We start from the raw sequence: 21095 nt of genomic DNA, 5'->3' as shown, positions 1-21095 counted from the left end.
TTTCAGCTCTGAATGTCCATACAAGGCAAGTGACTAGTGACCAGAACATAGAAGGTCTTTAAATCTCCCAATTCACTTTCACATTCTTCTTTTGTTTTTGGAAATTTGAATTCATTGTGACCCACACCTATCATATCACTTACAAAGAAATGTATTTAACCACTGGTTTCGTATGGATTACTTTATGTGCTTTTTGGACCTTCAATGTTCTGGCCACAATTCACTTGCATTGTATGGACCTACAGAGCTTAAATGCTCTTCTAATAATCTTTGTTTCTGGTCAGCAGAAGATAGTAAGTCATACACATCTGGGATGGTATGAGGGTGAGTAAATGATGAGAAATTTTCATTTTTGGATGAACTATGCCTTTAAGCCATACAATAGCTTTGTGTACTGTAAGGAACAGACCAAAAACATTATTATACACAGAAAATGTCTGAAAATTCAATGTATCATTATTGTCAAGTGCACAAAAAACTCATCATCACAGATCATTCACATATTACCTATAGTAGCAACAACAACAACAACAACAAATCCCTTCACATTTCATATCCATACACATCCATTATCCCATTACCAAAAAATATTATTATTCACATACTGCATGGCATGACATTAAAAGCAATGGTTATATTTACAGTGTGTGGCACTGTCACCTCTCAGCTAGAAGGTCATCAGTCCGAGTCCCGGCTCAACCTGGGCCTGCATGTTCTCCCCATGTTCCTGTGGGTTTCCTCTGGGTGATCCGGTTTCCCCCACAGTCCAAAGACATGCAGGTCAAATGAATTGGAGACTCACGCCTACTCAGTGAGAGTGTGAATGTGTTTGTGTGTGTTAGCCCTGTGGTGGACTGGCCACTGGTCCAGGGTGTTTCCCTGCCTTTGGCCTGAGACAGCGGGGACAGGCTCCAGCACTGCCTGTGACACTGCATAGGACAAGTGGCTTTAGAAGATGGATGGATGATTATATTTCATCAATCAACACATATGCTATTGTTCTGGATAGCTAATAAAAAAATTCAGAACATGACCAGAGAACCTTTCGTGCAATTGCTGCCAGAAGAGTTCAGTGAAATCTCAGAAGCAAGTGCATATCTTGTATCTATGGCAACAGCGTTTCGGAGAATACAAGAATTTGTCAAGCTAAGCCTGGAAGAAGCATATCCTTTACATCTCGTTCTGACACTTTTGAACATCATAAACATTACAAGACATTTGTCTTTAGTCACATCATTCATATTAGAACAATCTTTCCTTTTTGATGCACCAATGAATACAGCTGTGATTGTTAGAGACATGAAATGTTGTTGATGATCATTATTTGTGCCTGACTGGACTATGACAGTTTCCCACATCTTCTCTTCAAACTTGGCACATTCATGGCGGTGATGAATCTTTTCTGGATATACCGTTCCTTTTAATGACTGTCAGCCAGTTACAGACAGTAACTGTAGGGTTATTTGCAGAGTAACTCTGAATAACAATTGACAACTTCATGTCACACTCTCCGCCACTTCCATCCCCTACTTCTCCTGGTTCCTCAACAATTGGGTGATTGGATTTTCAGGGAGTATGTACCCCTGAAATTAGGAAAATGAATAATATTTTCTTGGTTTTAAAATATTAGAAGTTGGAAGATAAACATGTCTGAATTTGCTTAACTGGCAGCTTTGTTTCATTCCGTAAAGTTAGATAACCTAAAAATACAGGTATTATGATGGGGTGTGTTAACATGAGAAGGAGAATGTCTATATATTCTTCACCATTGAACATGAGAATATCATTTGTGGGATTTGAAATCGGAATTTGGAAACATAACTTGATTGTGAAGTGCACAATCATTTCGAGTGTATGGATCACAGACTCAGCGTGCAGTTCAACAAAAAAAAAATTATTAAAAACAAAACCACAAAACCCAACCAATAAAAAATCAAGACCTCTAGTCATCACAACCACAAGAATGAAAATATGCATCTTACTATAAAGGTGTACTCAGTCATTTTTTTCTCTTTAAAAAGACGTCTTAAAGACATAAATTGTCATTTTTATATATATGTATACTTGCTTCATTTCAGTAATCACCATGTTTTTAGACACTTTCATTCATGGATTGAATTAATAATGCCCTACTCTGAATAGGGCATTTCTACAAAGGCAATAGTAACTGAAAACTACTGAATTTGAATGATGCTGCATCCAGGCCTCCAAGTGTCAGTGCAACACGAGGAGTGTTCCTTTAAAGCAGTGGTGGCTCAGTGGTTGAGGCTCAGGGTTACTGACCAGAAGTTTGGGGGTTCAAGCCCCAGCACCATCAAGATGCCACTGTAGGGCCCTTGAGCAAGGCACTGTAAGTTGCTTTGGATAAAAGTGTCTGCCAAATGCATAAATATAAATGTAAAGCAGAAGTATTAAATGTCTGCACCAGTTGCACCACTGAATGCAAAATTTCAATTTCAAAAAGCTTTCTGAATACAGCCCCATTTTCCGTTGATCATTTAAATAGATAGTCCTGCCCCCAACTCACACAGCAATGAGTCCAATGCTGTTGTGTCAGTATGGGCTGCTCAAAACAGAAGAATTGTTATAGAAACACAGTGTTTAGAAAAAAATATGCTACACATGGCTTACTTAAACTACATCCAAATGAATCTGGATATGTTTGAAAACAGCATTTTCTTTTTTTCGAAACGCTCTCCATCCACACAGCGTTTTCCAAAAGTTGCTCGTCCACACTAAAACTTATGAAAACGCTGAAATCCCCGTACTGCACGTGCAGAAAATCTGCGTTCTTTGTACGGTCTGAAACGCAATTGTCCTTGTGTTCCGTCGCCTGACAGCAATTCCGAGTAAACTTCCCGCCGCCTTTGAAGGAATGTCATGTGAAGGTTATACAAAGTAACATTCATCTTCAACAAAGCTATCAAAGTGAAAAGCAGACACAACAATGCTGCTGAAACATGGGACACCATCATGATTGTTTTGGGTTGAATAGATAACATGACTGCATTGCATGACAATAAATATATCATTGTTTTCAGATATTAGTTTCCTACTCTGTAGTTTCCTTGTAATTAAGAGCTGATATTTTCAGTTTCACAAGATGACATTTCTGGTTTATTTTTCAATTGCTTTTTCTCACCAGCTGTCTGCAGAGGTGTTTCCAGCATTGAAGGACATCCGGGGTTTAGCCCAGACCATTTTATTTTCACACTAGCAACCACTTCCCTGTAGTCCAAAGCTGGTGAGAGGGTATTCTTTGAGTTTTGCTCTGGCTGGGCCTGTTTCTACAGTTCCTAAATCTTCCACTCTAGTACTATCCTCGACTAACTCATCCTCTCTCCTCCCTGAATCATCTGTGATGCAAAAGAACAGATACAGCACATAACTTATTGCAAATCAGCTTCAAACAACATGTCAAATTGTAGACCAATACCATTGAAGAAGAGCAGATCAGTGGGACTGCCCTAATATCTATCATGATTCTTGAATTTTCATGTACATTAACATAAAGTCATCACAAAAGAGTTATATTATAGTGAGTAAAGTGAAGTAAAAAATTTTTTTTAATATAAATAATTTGTATTTTTTGACATAAACAGTCAAAATGATGTATAAGATAAGTTAAAGCAATACATGAATGACTTTAGTCTAAGTTCATTGACACACCATGGCATCGAACTGTAAATAATTCTCCATGTTCATCTGTCAAAATCCTTTCGTTAGGATCATTGGGATAAACAATGTTTCACTTTTAACTTTCTCTAAAGTAAAGTGACTGATTAAATGTTACCAGTTTCCATGCCTGATTCTGGCACATCTTTGCTACCCTCAAAGTGTATATTTACTACAAACTAATATCACAAAACAAGTCACACTTACATTTTATGCTAATGCTTATTGGTTATCCTTAGAGAAAATAACACCTGATATACAAGAAAATTATGCTCCGAACGGGAGTCGAACTACGGTCTGCGGTGTGAGAGGCGGATGCGCTAACCACGAGGCTACATCATGTGATATCAGTTGGTAGTGGATGTCTTGAGGTTCAGGCTTTAGACTTTAAGGACAAAAACAAATGTGAATTCTTACCCACTGACTTCTTTCGGAAATTTTAGAAGCCTCATTTGCTTCATTTCTGCTGTCTTTCCTGCTAACTGCTGTTAACTCGCCACTAAGTAACGTAAGTTGATGTCAGCTCCTCCCCTATCTGCTGCATATTCAACAGAGAGGAAGAAACGGAGTCGCCCATAGGCTACCGACAGCAAAGGAACTTATTCTATAAGCTAGATTATGCCTATGTCTATTTTTACAGGCTGTATGCAGTATGTGCAAAGCCAAAGCACAATGAAATAAGGCAACTTATGATTTGGGGGGTTTACATAGGCTATTGTCTGGTTTCATATTTGTCAGTCAACTTTTCAAAATTCATTCGGGGCTACAATCAAAACATTCAGGGCTGAAGCCCCGGCATAATCGGCTGCCGCCGCCTCTGGCTGTCTGTACAAGGCAGATTTTCACACATGAAGTGTGCATGCATGCTGTTGTTGTTTCATGCACAGTTACTCATATCTTGGTCATGGGTCAACTTTGAGATGCCTCAACACCGCGGAAATGTCCTCACATACCCTTGCCCTGCCTAGTATTTCTCAAGCATCATGTCTTGGCTTGAAATTGGGGGTGGATGGATGGGCTGTAAGAAATGCCTTAAACATAGAGAGAAGATTGACAAGTCAGAAATGTTTCTGCATAAGGCCTGTCAGAGTTTGGCTTCTCTATGATAAGCAGATCCTGCCAGGAAGACAGCATCTGATTCTATTTAGGTAATTGTAGTGATTCTCCTGCTGACATAGCACACTACCTATGTTTGTAAGTACAGTACAATCTGATTGTATTTCCTGCTGACAAGAAGCACTACCAATATTTTACACAAGGCTGTAGCACATTCTTGGAAATATTTTCTTTTTCACCCAAAATGAAAATGTAATAGCAGAATGTTCATGCAATTTTCTTTTTATTTATGTAAAAACTAAACTATACAGTATATATTAATTATTTTAACTTGAGTATTTTTCTCAAGATATATGCTGAATGGGTTATTTATGCAACACCAGTGGTGAATTCTCAGGACCAGCAAAGCCTTCTCTGCTGGCCTAACATGCCAAATAAATAAATATTTTTCATCCTTTCATTCTCAATCACCTTTTTGTATTTTTAATCGCTTTCCACATACAAACAAATAGAGAAAAACTAAAAGTTTATCCAGTCAGAATGTATTTCTTGATGCTAACAAGCAAAGTATGACAACTGTTTCACAAATCACATGCCCCAAGCAGCGCATGAGTTTGAGCTCCACCCCGTCAGGCCTTCAGAATTTCTGCAGAATCCCTCAACAGTGTAAATGAATGAGCATCTAAAGTCAGATTGTCGGATTCAACAGCAAACCAGATTGATTTAGTTGTTTTTGTTGGGTGTGATCTTTAGGATATGTCCTGGTCGAGGCCTTCTAGCTCGCCTTGAGTGACGCAATCACGCTTTAAGTGACGTAATTTCAAAGCGAAGAGGCAAGATTGTCATCACTGCTGCTATCGCCATTGAGATAGAGATCCTTATGGATTTAAAAACAAGAGATGTTCTGCATTACCCTGTGATTGCTTAATTTATTAAACAGGAAAGGTACATTTTTAAGTGCTTTTTGTATTGTTATTGCAACATCGGGAGTTTTCTAAGTTTAAATTAAGCTGTTTGAGCATTCAGTGTCAGATCAAGTTTTGAAAAGTAGTGCTGCGTTCCAGTCAACTCAGAACGTCGGATTTTACAACTTGAAAAAGTGCAATGGATGCATCTTGAAGTCAGAATTACAACTTGTATGCTCTTACAGAAATTCTCGAATCCGATTTCATCGAGATGCAGGGGCATGATGTCACACAAACATTTCGACACTCAGGGAGATATACAAAGTAAGTGATAAACATTCACTTTATTAAGTAATATCGGTAAATGAGTTCATTTCCACATTACAAGAAATTAAAGTTTGTTTAACAAATGCCTGCAGAAAAAGGTGTATAAAACATGATAATCTATTTTGATAACCGTACACCTGAAGCACAAATGCTAGCGCTGCAGCCTTGTTTATCAGTTGGGTGGCTAGGAGACATCTCTAATGAGAGTCAAACCCACTGGATCTATTTATATATATATATATATATATATATATATATATATATATATATATATATATATATATATATATATATATATATAGATCAGTGGTCAAACCTCAAACGGGAGCGTTGCAGTTCCTAATATCGGGGAATGGAATGCATTTTTGGTTCAGAGAAATCAAGTAGGAATATTTAAATATATAATATTATTATATATATATTCCAGGTATTATAGACCTCCTTGGTATATTCATATGATTATGATTTATGATGATTGTGAAAATTATGATTTTTGATGTTCATTTCACAAAACACTCATGGTGCAGTTAAAATTAGGCTTGCTTGAGCATTAAGTGTCTAGAATTTGAATGCCCGGCCCATGGCTGTGCAACACTGTTCGTAAGCCAGAGTTTGTTGAAGTTAATGATCTTTGTCTGCTTTGTAGGAAATGACTTTTGAATTTGCTGACATACCACACACTGATCTAGGAGAGGAAATGACAAACCAGTCCTCTATGAAAGCGCTTGACATTCGCTAGATATAGAAGGAAATAATAGCAAACATCCTAAACCAAACTGCACCCAAGCCTGACAAGCAGTTAAACCCCTTTGAGAACCCTTACCTTTCTTGTTCAGCATTAAACCTCATTCTAACCCTCACACTTACTTATTAATAGTTATATTCACTTATCTTAAAATTTCAAATTATTAATCATAATATTTAAGATGAGAATTGTGGGACAAAAAATATTTTACCAAGGTATCTTTAGTGTAAACTGCACAGTTCTTACAGTAAATTATTGTAGAGTTCACAAGTACCAAGTATTCAAAGCATCACTGCTTTTTAGAAGAATTTATCAGCTTTCAATGCAAGTGAATGGGTACCAAAATTTGAAGCTCCTAAATGCACATAAAGGCAGCATAAAAGTAATCCATACGACTCCAGTGGTTCAAAAGTTATATGATAGTTGTGGGTGAGAAACAGATCAATATTTATTTTCTATAAATTCTCTTCCCTTCCCAGTAGGTGGCGATATGCACGAAGGATGCAAATCACCAAAAATAAAAGAAGAATGTGAAAGTGAAATGAGGAGACCGTTAGTAAAAAATGACATAATATTGATCTGTTTCTCATCCGCACCCATCATATTGCTTCCAAAGGTATGGATTTAACCACTGAAGTCTTATGGATTACTTTTATGCTGCCTATGTGCTTTTTGGAGTATGGACCTATGTATGGACCTACAGAGCTGAAACATTCTGCTACAAACCTTTGTTTGTGTTCAGCATAAGAAAGTCAGTCACACATCTGGGATGGCATTAGGGTGAGTAAATGATTAGACCATTTTTTTTATTTTTTATCACTTTGTTGAAAAGTACTTAAAATTGCTAATAATAAAAAAAAGAATACAAGCAGTGCAACACAAAATGTAATTAGTGGAGGAATGTACAGTAAGGACAGAATAGTTTAAAATTCTCACCATAAGCAATTTAAGTCACAGCATTGTCATTAGGGCTGGGATAAACGATTATTTTTTAAACGATTAATCTAGCGATTATTTTTTCGATGCATCGATTAATCTAACGATTAATTTTTCAGTCCGATTCGATTTCGATTCGATTAATCGACTTGTGACAACACCGGTAATACCGGTTTCATTGGGGGTGGGGGTGTATAAAATGTAAAAAAAAAAAAAAAAAAAAACATTTGCCGGGAGTTTCATTGACTGGCGATCTGATCAATCAATCATAATACGCCATTTTTGTCCGACAAAGTAGTCAGGAGAGAGAAGATTAACGTCGGTGGATTTGAATAATGAATTGTAGGCTACTGTACTGACGTCTTTCCGCGTTTAAAACAACAATCCTTCTGATGTAGGCTACATTCATGTTTAGCCTATTTGATGCTATAAATTAACCAAGGAAAAGATGATCGGTTCACGAGCAGCTTTAACTGAGGCAATCTGTCACGACACATTATAGTAAGATCCACAAAATAGTAGGCCTATTTATGGTTTAATTTTCTTTGAATGACCAAATTTGAAAGTTGAGACTTTATTAAATGTTACCTGCTTGGTCCTGTCTGTCAGCGCGTTGTCAGTGTCCTCTATGTATTTTTCACGACATTCATTCATAGATGTAAGCGCATTATTAATAGCTATAAGCGAAAACTTTAGGTGTCGACAACGTATTATAGCCTACTCCAACATCGAGTGCAAAGTGGGGAGTTGAAAAAAAACTTACGGTGCTCTGTCATCTGCTGGTGCATTGCCGTGGTGCTAGAATGGAAGGCCATCTCCATTTTGCAAAGACGACATATCACGGAATTGTTTCCTTTTAAATTAAATAATTCCCATACTTTAGAGGAACGAGTGCATGCCGCCTTGCACTTCTATAGGCTGAGGAGCCACTCGTGTTGGCGCCGGCGCCGCCATCTTTGTTTTGGGTCTGACAATTCGACGCGCATATTTTGCGTCGACGTCATCCTAGCCCTAGCGCTGGTGCATTGCCGTGGTGCTAGAATGGAAAGCCATCTCCATTTTGCAAAGACGACATATCACATAATTTTTTCCTTTTAAATTAAAGAATTCCCACATTTAGATGAACGAGTGCGTGCCGCCTTGCACTTCTGGTAGTCTGAGGAGCCACTCGTTTTGCTTCTATTCTCCGGCGCCGCCATCTTTGTTTTGGTCTGACGAATCGACGCGCATATTTTGCGTCGACGTCATCGATTACGTCGACGCGTCGTCCCAGCCCTATATATGCTGTATTATCGCCAAGATATTAAAGACACATACAGTATAACAATATATATTATTCTCAAGATATCACATTCTCTTCCATCATCACTGTAAGAAAATAAAATACAACAGGGCTCAACAGAACCTTACAATCACTACCGTGGCAACAAAAGTATCAGAATACTTCAATGAAATTCCAGTGTATATTATACATGATCATGGCACTGTTTAATGGCTGAATCTGACTGGTTGACACATGTTCAAAAGCTGATTAGTGGACCCTTTTTACATTTTCAGGTTTGGAATGTGGAAGTTAACTATTGCATGGTAAGCTTCTATAGAGGCGAATGGGTATGAATATTAATTTGGCTTCAACAGGAAAAGAAAAGATCCACTATTACATTTCATCAACTTTCCACAAGAGAAAAAATATAGAGTGTTGGATTTTGACAGTAAAAAGCGAAAAGTTTTACTTAAAAATTGACTTTCAGTAACTGTATCAGAAACCCCAATCGCAGCTATGGTAAGCAGGATTTTTAAACTAATTTAAGGTAATATAACTCAAAGATTAATGTTACAAATTTACATTTGCTAGATTTAAGGTGGGAAAATTCATCACAATTTGTGAATAAGGTCCATTACACACCGGTGAAGTAGATTTGAGCTTGCTGACCACATTACAGATCTATATCACCTTGCCACAATTTTTTCAAGTTTCAGCTTGGATTGTTTCTAAGCAAGATACTTAACTTATAAGCAAGCACGTCTTAGAGATGAAAACCTGAAAAATGTCTTAAGATAAACATGTACATGTGGTAATTGTGCTATACGCGGTTGACTGTGCAGTTATTGAAAATTTAATACTTATGTTACCATTTCAGATGCGCATTACATTTCCAATAATCCAATGGTTTGTCTTTGGTTTGTGTAGCATGACTGTTCACACATGCCACTGTTTTTACATGTCACACTTAATGCCTTATTTCCACACTTAGGACTTTTTAAAAAATTAGTCATATGTCTTATTTGACAATCTAAGAGTATTCCTATTAGTGCAATATTTACATAACTGCATTTATCCCCTCGGTTCTTGACAGACAAAAGCCTGGATGAATCCAGCTGTGATTGGTTGAGAAACTGTTAATGATATGATCATTAGCCATCTTTGACAGAAGCAGATGACATGTCATTCATTACTGCCACGATATGCTACATTTTGGAAGGTGCTGGTGGCTCCCTTGTAGAGCGGATTATTAGCCTAAAAGACAAAAGAGAACTTCATTAATGACAAGTGTTAACCTCATAGTTATTAATAGTGAAAGTTTGCGTGATCTATCACTTGGTGTCAAAATTTAGTTGAATGATGTTGACAACCAAGAATCGTTTACTGCAGGGTTTAGGGAGATATTTTCTCTTATCTATCTTAAGTGTTTTTGCAAAATCATGTCACATTTCCAGTAAAAATGTTCTGGAATCTATGATTGTGCCATTTGTGCGTGCAGGATAGTTTGAGAGGAAGAGACAGGCTGATAATACTTATCAGGAAGTGTCTGCTTTAGCAGATTGCTGGTTTTGAACACTTAACTGCATGGATGTTAAACCAAGCAACATCTTTAGAGAGCCAGCACGTACAGTATATCTATCCAAAATGGATCTACAAAAAAATGCCCAGATAGTGTCACATTTTCAAAACATTTTCAGGACGATTAGAAAAGAATAGAATACATTCTGATATAGTATTTTGATGTTCTATTTTTAAGAGATGATGCAACAAATATTAAAACAGGATTCATTACTTTCACAGTGAAATTTCTTTAGATGCAACTGGCTGTCAAATACATATTGAGCTACACATAAGCTACACATATGTATTTTCTCAGGCACTTTTTCAGTCTAAATAGACTCACAACTTACATAATTTCAGTAGTATACCCAAATGACAATGGTCACATAATACTGTTCATGTGTTGTACTTGCTATAGTTTGTTTCTTCATCGAATAGAAATGTCAAATGTGAATCAAGTCAGTCACTGACACATTAGAAGTATGAGTAAGAAATAGCTTGTACTGTATGTGTACAAGCATAGGGAATACTAAATATTCACCATTGTTGTTAATTCATTGTTGCTGGTCATTCATGTGATATAGTAGTAATTTGTATGAATATACTGTAGTACACATTTGTCTTGTAATAAACAAATAACTATATGTCATGTGATAGTAAAATTGTATAGAAATAAAATAATCATAAAAATATGATTTATGGAAAAATAAATAAAAAAGAAAAAAAGCACTATTACATATAGATGGTAATTTTGCCATTTTTTTGTTTGTTTGTTTTGTTATACTATTCAGAAGAGAAAGGTAGAGGAATACTAAAGAGGAGTGGGCATAACTCCTAAAAATGGATAGTATAAGGGGTGGAATGAGGTCCTGGGTCCCTACATATGCATTAAAGGGTTAATGAATATGTGAAACAGAACACTTTATTCAATAATAAATATTGTAATTAGTAGTATGCTACACTGCAGTGTGCACTGTTGTATACTGTATATGTCACCGGTACTATTTGACCCGCCCAGAGTAGGATTCGAACCGGCGACCCCCAGTCAGACAAGCCAGCAAGGAGGCTATAAAGCCAAGATCTCTAGCCTCGGTCGCTAGTGTGCTCAGTTGCGCTTAAGGTCAGGAAAATGAGGGTTACACACTGCACAGCTACATACCAGCTGATTACCTTAACACATATTTTGGCTGTTTTTTCAGCACAGTATTAAGAACATGCTATATACTGCAGAAATAATAAGAGTAATATGGTAATATGCTATATATAGTTTGGTGTGTGGGGTGTGTGTGTGTGTGTGTGTGTGTCTGTCTCACCGCTTCCCACTTAGCCTTGGCTTTCTCCTCCTCAAACTTGATATATTCACTGCGGTCATGAATAGTGATCAGGAGCTTCCAAACCAAGAGTGCAGCCAGTCCCAGCAACAGAATAGCACCAGTCACAGCGAGAACAACCACCAAAACATCAGGACCCTTAGGACACTCTATAAAAATAGACCAGCAATGACCGAGAGAATAAAGGGATTATTCATAAAGAAAGGTTCTGATCTTTGGTTTGGTTTCTGGGTAAAGGAAAAGTGTGTAGTTTCTGCACCTCTAGCAGCATCAAACAGAATTACAAAAATATTGACAAGTCTCAGACACTTTATACTGTTCTTAATCACTTCCCTATCTTCCATTGCTCAAACAGGTAACCTCACTGTAAACTAATTCCATTGGTCGAGCCAATATTGTGCCTGCTCAAACAAGTTATTCTGTCCAAATATACTGTATGACATGTATTCTATTGCTTCTGTAAGTGTGTTTTTTATCTCTGTGCATTTTGGTGGGCAATATACCAGATTAAAGATATATTTTTTTTAATTTACATTTTATGTACTGTTTCTACAATGTGCAAATGAGAAAGTTTGTTGGAAAAAAATTCTGCATACCCGCTACCCTTAGTTACTGCTGCTAGCGCTGTCAAACTTTGCTACTAGCGTTTGTTCTGCTGCTAGCAAACATTGAGAGAGAAGCCTTAGGATTTAATTAATTACAATAGCTATTAGTATCATCTGAGCTCACAATGCATTTACAGTATATCTAGTAGTTGTATTTAGTCTATGGAACAAAATGTGAAATTGGAATATATGTACAATGGAGAGGGGTGCTTCAGAATTAAATCAAATGCTTATTATGTTCAATTTTCCATAGCAATGTACATGCATGACTGTTAAAAAGTGTGTGAAAGGCATACCTTTACTTTGAATTTTGAAAATGTCCAGATTTTAAATCACTTTTGCATGTAAATGTGTAAATTGGTATAATAACTAATTTACAACAGTTTGTTACGGTCCTCGAATCTGATTGGACGAGAGACGTTTCATGAGCACTGATGGTCTAACACCATCAGCACTCTGACGCTTCACTGTGTGTATCACTCCGCTTGTGTTCGTGCTGTTCTAAACTAAAGTGTAAGAGTAGCGCAGATCTGTTAAGAGTTACTGTATAAGTGTCTCTTTCATGTATTTTTTTTATTTTTATTTTTTAACAAGTCGTGATACTATTTCTGAAGTTACATTTTTGAATTACTAACAAAGTCTTGGATGCATTATTTGGTTTGAACCAGCAATGTCAGATTCTGATTCGCCGTATAATAAAGTAGTTCCATGCACAAATGCATTTTTATGGCCGTACTCATTTTAATACCGTTCCTCATTTTTTAAATGTACTTGTTCATTGAACTGTTGTATATAAGCAATATCACACTTGCAATCGTGCTATATAGCCCTAAATCAGCACTGCTGTGATTACCTGTGGCCGAATCACAGCAATACTGATGTAGGGCCATAACGCACGCTTGTTCGTGTGAATTTGCTTAATTATCACCCAAAATATTTTTATAAAATCATGATTTAAATTTTTCCTTAAATTACCCAGTCCTATATTGTGTTTGTGTGTGAGTTTTAGGTTAATCAAACTGCTCAATAAGATCTTGCATCAAGTGAAATGTTTGGCAACTACATGTCACATTATGTCTCTCTCTGTCCCCCCTCTCCTCTCACCTGGCTCTTTAACAAGATAGAGGAAGGATTTTCCACTGGCATCTTCATAATACTGGAAGTTCTGAACACAGTCGTTCTCATCCTTGTAGCTGCAGTTCACTGCATTCTTTTCATGAAAGACTGGAGAGAACAGAGGTTAAAATCAACTTCAAAAGTGAAACAACCAAACAAAATCCTTGCTTGACAGTAAGAACTTGAGGTTAACATTAATTGAAATTGTGGTAAATAATGTCATTATAATGGAAATAATATTGTAGCTATTTAATGTAGCTTCAATTTATATATTGTGTCTGTGACTTGGAGATGTATTCTGCTGCACACATAAATTGCATTTTGAAGCATATGGAATCCAGTACTCTTCATTGGAATTTATACCCTATTGTGGTTGGTTGGATGTTGGTGATATATGTTGTAGGTGTTCTGGTTTGAGATTTGAGATTACCAAGCTCATCCACTGGCAAAATATCGTCTCTACAGATGTGATTACAGTTCTTCTCATACAGATCCCCTCTCTTATAGTGCTTACACTCGACACACTCCCTGCAGATACACACAGACCCACATAAATCCAACTTGCATAAATGGATGAAAAGAAATCAATCTTGTGTATAGATTTGTATATATGTACACCTGGCTGAATCTCATGAAAACTGATGAAATGAAATGTATATATATATATATGTATATGTATATATATATGTATATGTATATATTGAGGTACAGTATGGTAATATCATTTAATGTATATGCAATTAAGTGTATGTAATATTATGTGAAGTATGTCATTTTTGGTCCCCTGGAAGATTAGCTGACTGCCATGGCATCCACTAATAGTGATTCTTTAAAAAACAATAATATAAAAAATAAAAAAAAAACATACACAGTATTAGGAACTAAGGGTATGCAGACTTTTGAACATGGGTCATTTAATTTTTTTTCTTTGTTGCCATGTTTTGTTTTATGAATGTGCCATCATTCTGTTATAACCTACAGTGGAATATGAATCCCATAAGAAATAAAAGAAATGTGTTTTGCCTGCTAACTCATATTTTCTTTAAAAATCTTACATATTTCTCCAAGGGTATGCAAACTTTTGAGCACAACTGTACTAGGCAGAGTAACTGTCACAGTAACCATTCACTTTCATTGTATGGGAAAAAGATATCTAACATCCCCTTATGTATTGATGACAGAATTTTATTTCTTCAAAGCAAAAATCTAATAAGTCAATCACACATCTGTGAATTTCAACTGTTGTTTAAACCAAACATCCAAATGGTAAATAAATATTATTTTTGGGTAATAAAATAGACTTTGACATTGCTAAAAATGTAAGTTGTTTCAGCATCTGAAAAGTGTGTTCAATAAAGTGACAACTGAGTGTATATTGGGTCAATTATATGAGTTATTCAAAAATACATAAAAAATGTAATTCACACAAAACCATTACTTGATTACAGCTCTCCTATGATGAACATGTTTTTAATTACGGAGTTCAAAGTCATTTTGATATTTTATTTCTTGGGCTTAAAGGGATAGTTCACCCAAAAATTTTAATTCTCTCATAATTTACTCTCCCTCATGCCATCCCAGATCTGTATGACTTTCTTTCTTATGATGAACACAAATTAAGATTTTTAGAAGAATATCTCAGTTTATAATCCATACAATGTAATGTCATTTTTAACTCTAAATCTCGACTTTCACGTTTACATCTTGAAGACACATGTGGTGACTGTTTAGTTTCTCTTTCACATCTGAAAGTGAAAGTGGAGATTTAGAGTAAAAAAGGACTTACATTTTGAACTGTTTCTCTCCCACATCTATCATATCTATCAAAACCTAAAAACACATATTTTGTTAATTATTAGAAATCAGCAGAACAAAGCAAAACCTGCCGATATACATACACTGTGAAACTCACTTTTTGATGGTACAAGCATCAGGGCAGGTGGGGCACTTCTCGCAGGTTAATCCATAGGCTCCTGGCTGAGTGCACTCACAGACACCACAAACACAGTGGCCACGCCCACTACAAAGCATCCCTCCACTCCCCATACAGTTGTCTGTGCGGGTCGAGCAGTCACAGCTCTCACCGTCCCACCCAGGGTTACACTGACAGGACCCACAGTTGCACTCACCATTACCTAATGGACATAACATACACAAACATTACCTTTTATTAGCCTGCCAAAATAATCTGATTACATTGCTCAAGGATATCATGAAGATTACCATCATATAATATGATGTTACTTAATTGCTTAATGTTTGTTATTGGAGCACCAAGCTTTACAGTAAAACATCAACATATTTCACAAGTCAACACATTAGTTTCAACACTCAATACATCAGAGGAGATTTCCAAAATCCTTACAGCAGGAGGAGTACAGCAGTGCATCATCAGATGTTCTCAGACTGGTTTGCCTTCTTGTGTGTGTTTGTGTCAACTTTGTGTTTGTTTAATATATACCCAGGTGGTACACTTACACTACCATTCAATAGTTTGGGGTCACTTGACTGAAATGTTTCTCATGATCTTAAAAACCTTTTGATCTGAAGGCGTATACTTAAATGTGTGAAATTAATTTTGTAGACAAAAATATAATTGCCAAAATATTAATTTAATTACAAAACTAAAATTTTATTTTAAAAAATTATGTTTTTGAAATGGTTGGCTTGGACCGAATAATTAAGAAAAGCAGCCAAGTAGTGCCCAGCATAGATGGGAACTCCTTCAATACTGTTTAAAAAGCATTCCAGGGTGATTCCTCAAGAAGTTGTTTGAGAAAATGTCAAGAGTACATGTCTGCACATTCTAGGCAAAGGGTGACTACTTTGAAGATGCTAAAATATAACACAGATTTGATTTATTTTGGATTTTTTTTTTTCACAACATAATTCCCATATTTCCATTTCTGTTATTCCATAGTTGTGACAACTTTACTCTCATCCTAAAATGTGGAGAGAGAAAAAATTATAATAGAGAATGAGTAAGTGACTTTTGAACGGTAGTGTACTTATACTGGTTTAATGTAGTTTACACACACACACACACACACACACACACACACACACACACACACACACACACACACACACACACACACACACAGACACCAACTCAAGGATATCTAAGATAATGAGCTATTGTCTAAGAAACCCATTTTCACAATGCAGTATGTGATTCCTATGTGGATGCGCTCAAATACACACACAGTTATATAGCGGTATTTAGACATTTAAACATATGAATGTTTTTACATTTGCATTATTTTAATTGGCAATTATTTTACAGAAATATAGCACAAACACTTTTCAAGCAAACTATCTCACCAAAAGAAGTTTGTTAGTTTTCAAATGATAAAAAAATAATAGCTATACTGCATATTTTAAAAACTAGACAAAAAGGGGCACTTTTAAAACTTGGGCATTGGCTTTAAAGGATGATGTCATTAAAAAAGCCTTGAAACTAGTTGGTGATAAGTTCGTGATAAATGGCAAAGAAAAGTGAAGTTAGCATCATTTATTTGCAGATGCCACTTGGTTTAATATTTTACATCTAATGCTAAGAAATTCATGCATTGTAAAGTGTACTTAAAGCGGTAGTTTTTATTTTATATATTTTTGGCCACTGTATACTTTACATATACCACATGTTTAGCTTTTTAACAAACTAGTATGTCATTATCTGGATTTGAGCAAAGTCATTCAACTGCAGTGTTGGGTAACATTACATTTAAATGTAACTTGTTAGAATATTGTGTTACTCCTTAAAAAATTAATGTAGTTAATTAAATTATTTATATTTGTTAATAGAAAGTTAAGTGTTACTTTACTTTTGTGTTACTTTTTTCTCACAGACACTTTCTTTTCAGCTATGCTTTGCATTCCATACAAATAAGCTGTGCATTGCATACAAGAGACATAACAGGCCATGCTGGCTACTGTACAAATCTCATGTCAAAACAACATAGTATACAAACAGATACTTAGGAAGTAGGTCTTTGCGTAATATTTATAATAATTAATTTGTTTTTCCATCAACATGGCAGCCAACATGAATAACCACTGACAAATGCAACAAAGTTCAACATCTGAACCTGCATCATATGTCATCATACGAAGTGCTCATCGACAATGCCAGAGTCAACTTGAGATGTTCTTTAGAAGTCAGGATACAATTCAGTGGGGAATACCAGGCTAACATGTTCAAGGAATAAGTCTGATGATTAAATTCATATTTTTCACATAAGTCTTCTCAGTGCAGCTTGTTTTGAGTTGATCTACGATGCATACAGAGGCCACAACTTCAAAGGCGCATTTTGATACAACTTGAATGGAATCTTTTTAATGATACCAAAATGTAATAAAAAGTGTTTGTTTCATGAATCAAACTACTTGTTGATTATAAAACAAAAATGTAGAATATATCTAGAAACTAAGACATTTTCTCTGGGTATACAATCGATTTTGAACATTGCTCGGAGCCACAGATCCAGAGTCTTTTCTCATCCCATTCTCCCAGTTAATGGAGCTGTTACACAGAGCAGTTCGGCTGTATTTCACCCTGTGTATCATGTTTTGTCCAGTGGAAGACTAGTCTTATAATCCCTCTGCCTAAAAGTGTATACTTTTTTAATGCAGTGTGTATTAACACATGAATCAACCATGTTTCACTCAACCAAATGTTGACCTCATACATTACACGTTAACGAGTTGATTGACAGGCAATGTCTGTATCTAAAAGGTGATTGGCTCTTTTACCTGCAAGGTTGGTCTTCCTTACTACATCCATTGACGGTTGGATGCTAGAGCTTCTTGGTTGGGCACTCTAATTTCTGCCATACATTTAAATAGAAGTGACACGTCTCTGCTAAAAACTCTTTGGCCTCCCAATCCATAGAACTACTATGCCCATCATGCACTACATCTCCTCCCCGAAGTTTGCACACTTTTACTCCTGATTTCTAGCAATACAGGGACAGTAGAAGTGTACAAAAGCAACGCGTTACTTTATTTAAAAAGTAGCTCATATATTATGGTCTAAAATAAAAAAAAACATTGTGTTACTTTACCTGTTAACGTGTGTTACTTTTATCACATTACCCCCAACACTGACCTGAAACAAACTGAACTGAATAATGTGACTGAGGCTCTAGGCTGATGGGCAAGTCTAAATAGGTGATGTGCACAGACTTGCAAAATTGAAGACCTTCATTCCATAACATGTAAAAGCATTTATCTATTATTTATCTAAGTCAGTCTGAGTCACTGTTTGGCTCTATATGTGGATCACATTACCTAATATGGTGAAACACAGACCCTGTGGTGAGCTGAGAAGCTATACCCAGAAGCAGCACTAAATGATCCAGGAACATCATTGGGTATATGGCAACAACAGAAGTTATGACTAATCCTCACAATAATGCAATCCTTAAAGGTGCAGTATGTACCAATTTTCATGAAATGTGAACGGCTTGTAACGCAACATAAAAAATGAGCCCTTCCCAGACTTCCTAGGTTGCCCATTAAAGCCTGTAGACTGATGTGAAGGAAGCGGGTCGGTTTTGCCTGGAAAATCAAAAGGAAAATCAAAAGGCTTCCGAGAGCCTTGCTTCAGTGCTTCTCTTCCGCTATTCATGATCGTGGTCCAGCAAAAACTAGAGTGAACATCGAAAGGGCATTTGATTCCTGGAGGTACCTTCATTTGGTTTTGGGGATCAAAACCGACCCCGCATTGGCTGAATCTGAATCTTCTTATTGGACAGGTAAGCTTACATAACTGCAAAGCATGTGAAATACAGTGCCATAAGGATTGATCTGTGTAATTTTAGCTAACTTGATTTTGCCTGTATACGCTATCGAATTGCAAGCTACATTGCTTTGTAACTTTCAAATAATTTCAATGATCTTCTCTTTACATTAAAAGTCAGTTATACAGGATCAATTTAAGCAAATACGCTGGTTTCTTGATCGTAGGACAACATATGATAAACAAAACATATAAAAGTGCAACATAACAGTGCAGTGCAACAGTAAACCGTCTGGTATAGTTTGGTAGTATGTAGCTGTATGTGTGGATGAGTATGCTATGTTAGCTGATAAGTAGTTTTAGTTTAGTCTCAAAGTTTGTAGTAAAACAATCATAACTGTGTAATTTTAATTATGCTACCTCATCTGTCAGCATGATGCTGGTGAATCACGTTCAGCCTCTTTGTACTTTACGTCACTGTTTTGGCCAATGCTCCCTGTCTCAAGTCCCTATGGAGTGTATGCACGAGCGTGAGCATGAGCAACAGGCAGCTGGTTGCAGTTCACTTAACGGCCACAGGTGTCATTAATAACAATGGTTTCTGAATCTTACATACTGGAATCTTTATATAGTTTTCTACTATCACAATAGTACAATTAAGTGAAAATTTCAAGATGTTTCAAAACATATTCCCTTGGCAATGTTGTTTGAAAATAAATGTATAGGTTTTTCCTGTTTTCGTTAATACGTTTCTTTTTTTAATAATCCTTTTAGTCTTTTGTAATATTCCTTTAAAAGGTGTATTTTTTTAATAATTTTTTTCACTCTAGTGTCACCAAAAGAATTGTAAAATAATTTCTGTAAAACTCAGAGAGGCTTCCTGAACAGTCTTCCTGGACACTCCCCCATTTATCAGTCAGATGTAAAAAATTGCGCGACTGTGGTGTTATTTTTGCAAAATGACATTGCGTTGTTCATTACAGCAAGAGGGTTCACCCACAAGAGGAGGAGGAGGAAGAGGAGAGGGGTCCCCATATCAGTGTCTGTTGCCGCTTTCCAGTAGGGGTCTGAGTCCGCTTCAGCTGCTGCCCAGTCTGATCCCTATCCAGTGGCCTGTCATGTCCAGTCAGACCCCAGTCCAGTGGCCGCCAACGTCCGGCCTGAACTCTGTCCAGCGGCCGCTACATCCAGTCAGACATCTGCCCAGCAGTCGTCCACATCCAGTCAGACCCCTGTCCAGCAGTCAACAATGTCTAGTCAGTCCAACTCCCTGCGTCTGTCCGGTCGAGCAAGTAAAATTATCTTTTACTTGCCCCTTCAAAAATCCACTTGTCCCGGACAAGATGACAAGCGTTAATATCAATCCCTGAAAATGCCTCATCTGTTATCATATTTTCAAAAGATATGGCCAGACGTGAAGTCCACAAATAATGTCAGAGCGACAGCAGTAGGAACTCCCACTGTCGACTTCACAGTACAGAGACTAGCGACATCAAAAGTCGCTGCATGTGTGTATGGGGCTTAAGTCTCACTGACAGAACTTGTATGGCAGGGTGAGGCGGGGTCAATGTCAAAGGCAGAGTTTTGTTTTGTTGAGCTAGTTAGACTCCTTGCTTGTGAAATGGGAGGGTTTGTGACGTTGGCACCTGGGCGGCGTATTAAGGACGGGTTTTAGGGCAATGTTGTGGGGATATTGGCCCGATGGTGGGAATGCAGATACATTTTGGTTTAGCGGCTCAAGGTCCAAGGCTATTGGCCCAAGATGACCAGTTGATAGCACTGGATCGCACTGGCCCACGGTGGAAAAACGGCTATTGTTGTTGTATAGAACC

At 36.8% G+C, this 21095-nt stretch overlaps 1 protein-coding gene across 5 annotated transcripts in view; it reads right to left on the bottom strand.

Moving 5' to 3' along the window:
• Positions 1-7459: 7459 nt before the first annotated feature.
• Positions 7460-21095, bottom strand: part of itgb3a (integrin beta 3a) — a 56067-nt gene continuing 42431 nt past the window's right edge. For all 5 annotated transcript variants that reach the window (XM_052138770.1, XM_052138766.1, XM_052138767.1 and 2 more), the window contains exons 11-15: positions 15433-15655; positions 13951-14048; positions 13509-13628; positions 11782-11948; positions 7460-10162 (exon numbers count right to left, since the gene is read on the bottom strand). In XM_052138770.1, the coding sequence (XP_051994730.1) occupies positions 10091-10162; positions 11782-11948; positions 13509-13628; positions 13951-14048; positions 15433-15655 (680 nt within the window). In that variant the 3' untranslated portion in view covers positions 7460-10090. The remainder of the gene's footprint in view (positions 10163-11781; positions 11949-13508; positions 13629-13950; positions 14049-15432; positions 15656-21095) is intronic.

This window comes from Xyrauchen texanus, chromosome 12 (genome assembly GCF_025860055.1).
Source record: "Xyrauchen texanus isolate HMW12.3.18 chromosome 12, RBS_HiC_50CHRs, whole genome shotgun sequence".
Lineage (NCBI taxonomy): Eukaryota > Metazoa > Chordata > Actinopteri > Cypriniformes > Catostomidae > Xyrauchen > Xyrauchen texanus.
Note: the sequence above shows the minus strand (reverse complement) of the source record. Positions and strands in the feature narration are given on the sequence as shown.